Raw genomic sequence first — 3,450 nt, 5'->3', positions numbered from 1 at the left:
TAAGTTGAATTTGCCTAGCCCTCCTTCCTTATCTAATTCGACACAAGCAATTTCCTTTCACTGATGCATTTACTTTCTACAGATAAAACAATAAAAGAAAAAAAAAACATTGAAAATTCCATCCTGACATCCACTGGACTGCAGGGTGGATCTGACCAAGTAGGTAAGTCAGCCTCATCAGCTTCCTTCATGTGTTAGTTTATTTCAGTAACAAAACTGAAAGATAACCCGTTATATAGTTTAAACAGGATACTAAAAGGTAGTTGTTATGAAAACATTTTTGCATATAGGAAGGGCTTCAGAAGTTGGCACTAAAATTATTTATTAACAGACACCATTAGATTGGCCTGTACAAAATCAAATTGGGCTAAACTGACATTTTAAAAAAGCAGTTGCAGTGACAGGTTTCAAAAAACTGGCCGGCCACTGATACTAGTATCTAATAGCTATTCTCCCATCCAGGGGAGAAACCGTAAAGGGGTCTCTCTTGGTCTTTAGTGAAGTCAGCAAACAATGTCCCCAGTCTGTGCATGACTGATACTGAGAACTACACTTTTCCAGGCCGAAGCATAGTTCCCCTCCTCCCACTTCTCTCCCAACCCAGACAGGTGATTACAGACAAGGAGGCAATTAAGTTGCTTCAAAATATTTAATACGTGTTAAACACGTAGAGTTACATTTTTATACAAAAATCAATACAACGAAGGAGAAAATACTGTACAAAAACCTTGTCAGCTCCCCCAACCTTTATACAACAAAGACTGGAGTCACCGTATCTACAAAACCATAACGTCTTTCCACTTAGGGCTTCTGTCTGTAAACTTTTGTCTCATTAAACACTTTTTAAAAGCACTGTGTAGTAGTTCTGATCTAGAGCTTTTAAAAATATATCTATTCTCTATAAACTCCATATTTCCAAGCTTGAACTCTTCTGTGAAGTTCATCAAGCTTTTTTTTTTCCCTGTGGGGAAGACAAGGGCCGCTCAGATTCCCTTTTCCCCGAGTAATCACAGGGTATAAACGTTTTTCAGTGAGATGGGAGGGTGGGGGGAGAGAAAGAATCCAAGTCTCTACCCCAGACTAAATCCCTCTAGTTTTAGGAAATCCTGTAAGGAAATGCCACTCCTGGCACCGGTGCGGTGCTAGCTTTCATGTGAGGGGTGTGTGTAAAGTCCCTTCCTCCCCCGAGTACGAAAGGGGAACTCCCCAGCGCCGGCGCTCTCAGCCGCTTCCTTCTCGGTGCTGGCGGCAGAGGAAAGTCCCTGTCTGCCCCCAATCTCCTAAGCCCTGGGAAAGGGGTGATGCATTCCAGAAGGACGAGACGAACAGACGTACACAGACATAACACTACACAAAAGTGAACGATCGTCGGCCGGCGACAAGCCTCACACGCCCAAGTCTCCAGGGGAGACCGCAGGCAGGCTTGGCGCCGCGGGGCCGAGCCCAAGGGCAGTCCGTGCTGCCCCGCAGCACCCGCGGTCTCCGCCCCGCGCTCAGCGCCTCCGGTCCCTAGGCCGTCCTCCAAGCCTCACGTCGAGGCCACCCCGCTGCTCAACCTCCTCCCGACGGGGTCCCGGGGGCTCAGAAGGCCACGATGGCTGTGCTCCAAGGGTTAATGTCTCTCAGCACCGGCTTATCGCAGCAGATCTGCCCGGGCTCGGCGGCTTCCGGACCGCTCTCCTCTCCCTCGGCTTCCTCCCGGCCGCCCCCGGGGCTTTTCCGCAAGAGTCCCGAGAAGCTGGAACCGAAGATGCTAATGAGGTTAGCCACGTTACCGGTCTCCATCTCCTCCTCCTCCTCCTCCGCCGCCGCCGCCCCGCCCGGCTGCTCCTCCGAGTTCCGGCGCGGCTTCTTCCTCGGGCTGGAACCGGGCGCTGGGCAGTCCCCGGGGCCGCCACCCACGCCCGCCGCGCCGCGCTTCCGGGGACCGACCGCTGGCGGTGCTGGGGGCTCGTCCTCGGCGGGCCGCGGCGCGCAGCAGCAGTCAAGTCGGGGGCACGCGCCCAGTGGCCCCGGCCGGTCCTCCGTTCCCCGGGGGCAGCCGCAGGGACGGCGCGCCCCACGGGGCCCCTCGGGGAAGCCGTCCGAGCCTCCGGCGGGGCCCCCGGCTCCTCCCTCCGCCGCCTCGCGCTGTCCCTCCACGCGGCGCCAGGCAGCTTCCGCCGCCTCCGCCTCTCCGCCCCGAGGAGTGTCCCCGGCGCCCGTCACCGGAGCCGCGGGCTCGGCGGGGCCAGCGAGGCGCTCCGGCCGCGGCTCGGCGTCGGGCCAGGCTGCACGGGCGGCCGGCGGGGGCGGCTCCCCCCAGCCCGCGGGCGGCCCGGCCGCCGGTTCCCCGGGCTGCGGCGGCGACACCGCCGGGCTCCCCGCGGGACCGGCCAAGTAGAGGCCCGGGCACGGGTCACTCAGGTAGACCTGGCGGGCGCTGCGCAGCACCAGCGAGACCAGCAGGTTCTTGTGCAGCTTGATGCCGCCGCGCTGGACCCGCGAGTTGTAGATCTTGCCCAGGGAGATGCTGACGATGCGGTGAGCCTCCAGCTTGAACTCCATCCTGCCTCCCCTTCGCGGGGCCGGCGCCGAGGTGAGGTGAGTCCCCGGCTCACGTTCGGAAGCTGAGAGGAAACGAGATGGCGTCGACAAGTCCGGTCCGGGGAGGGACCCTCGATACCCGAAGGCTGAAGAGAAACGACTCCGGTGACGCGCTCAGCGACCCCCCGCGTCCTAGTCACCACAAACAACAGCTCAGTCCCACGTCCGGTCGCTAACTGAAGGCAGCCCGGCCGCCCGGCGCCTTATATACGCCCCTCGACCGCCAATCGCGACGGGCCGCCAACCGTTCCGGGACAGGCCGGCGCGCCCTCGTGCGCCGCGCGCGGCCAATCGGAGGCCGAGGAGGGGCGCCTGGGCCATTCGAACGTTAGTCCCGCGGAGCAGGCTCTTAAAGGGGGCGACGACGAGCGGCGCTGGCCGGACGGGTCCGGGCTTGTGCTCCGCGGGCGGGTGACGGGGCGGAGGCTGACCGGGCGGTGGCGGAGCTAGAGGGGGGTGTGTAGTTAAGGATTCTAATGGCTCGTGGGCTGGCTAACCAGAACCAGAGGGAACTAACCCGCTCGAACTTTCATCTGAGTATACCCCTGGGTAATCAATAGTATTACCACAAGATATTTAGCAGAGTGCCTTGCCTTCCCGGAGTCACACACACACGCTTAGCATCGGTCGACTCCCCCCCCGCCCCAAGAAAGAAAAGGGGGTTCTAAAAGCTCCTAAGTTTTTGGCTGTTTATTAAGGAATTGTGACGAGCTGCGAAATTACTGATTCTCTACTAAAGCCATTTGTCGCCTCGTTCTCAAACACACTTATCCCATCGGTTACAATGAAAGGCGGTACAAGTTCTCCTCAGAGATTTCTCCTCAACACAAGCGCTGATCCGTTCACCCTTGGAAGAATCTACAA

At 58.3% G+C, this 3,450-nt stretch overlaps 1 protein-coding gene across 1 annotated transcript; it reads right to left on the bottom strand.

The window, feature by feature from the left end:
- Nucleotides 1-630: 630 nt before the first annotated feature.
- On the bottom strand, nucleotides 631-2,804 carry IER5 (immediate early response 5). The gene has a single exon (XM_059412717.1). The coding sequence runs from the start codon at nucleotides 2,545-2,547 to the stop codon at nucleotides 1,582-1,584; it is 966 nt and encodes a 321-aa protein (XP_059268700.1). The 5' UTR covers nucleotides 2,548-2,804; the 3' UTR covers nucleotides 631-1,581.
- Between the last annotated feature and the right edge of the window lie 646 nt (nucleotides 2,805-3,450).

Source organism: Mustela nigripes, chromosome 10 (assembly GCF_022355385.1).
Source record: "Mustela nigripes isolate SB6536 chromosome 10, MUSNIG.SB6536, whole genome shotgun sequence".
Lineage (NCBI taxonomy): Eukaryota > Metazoa > Chordata > Mammalia > Carnivora > Mustelidae > Mustela > Mustela nigripes.
Note: the sequence above shows the minus strand (reverse complement) of the source record. Positions and strands in the feature narration are given on the sequence as shown.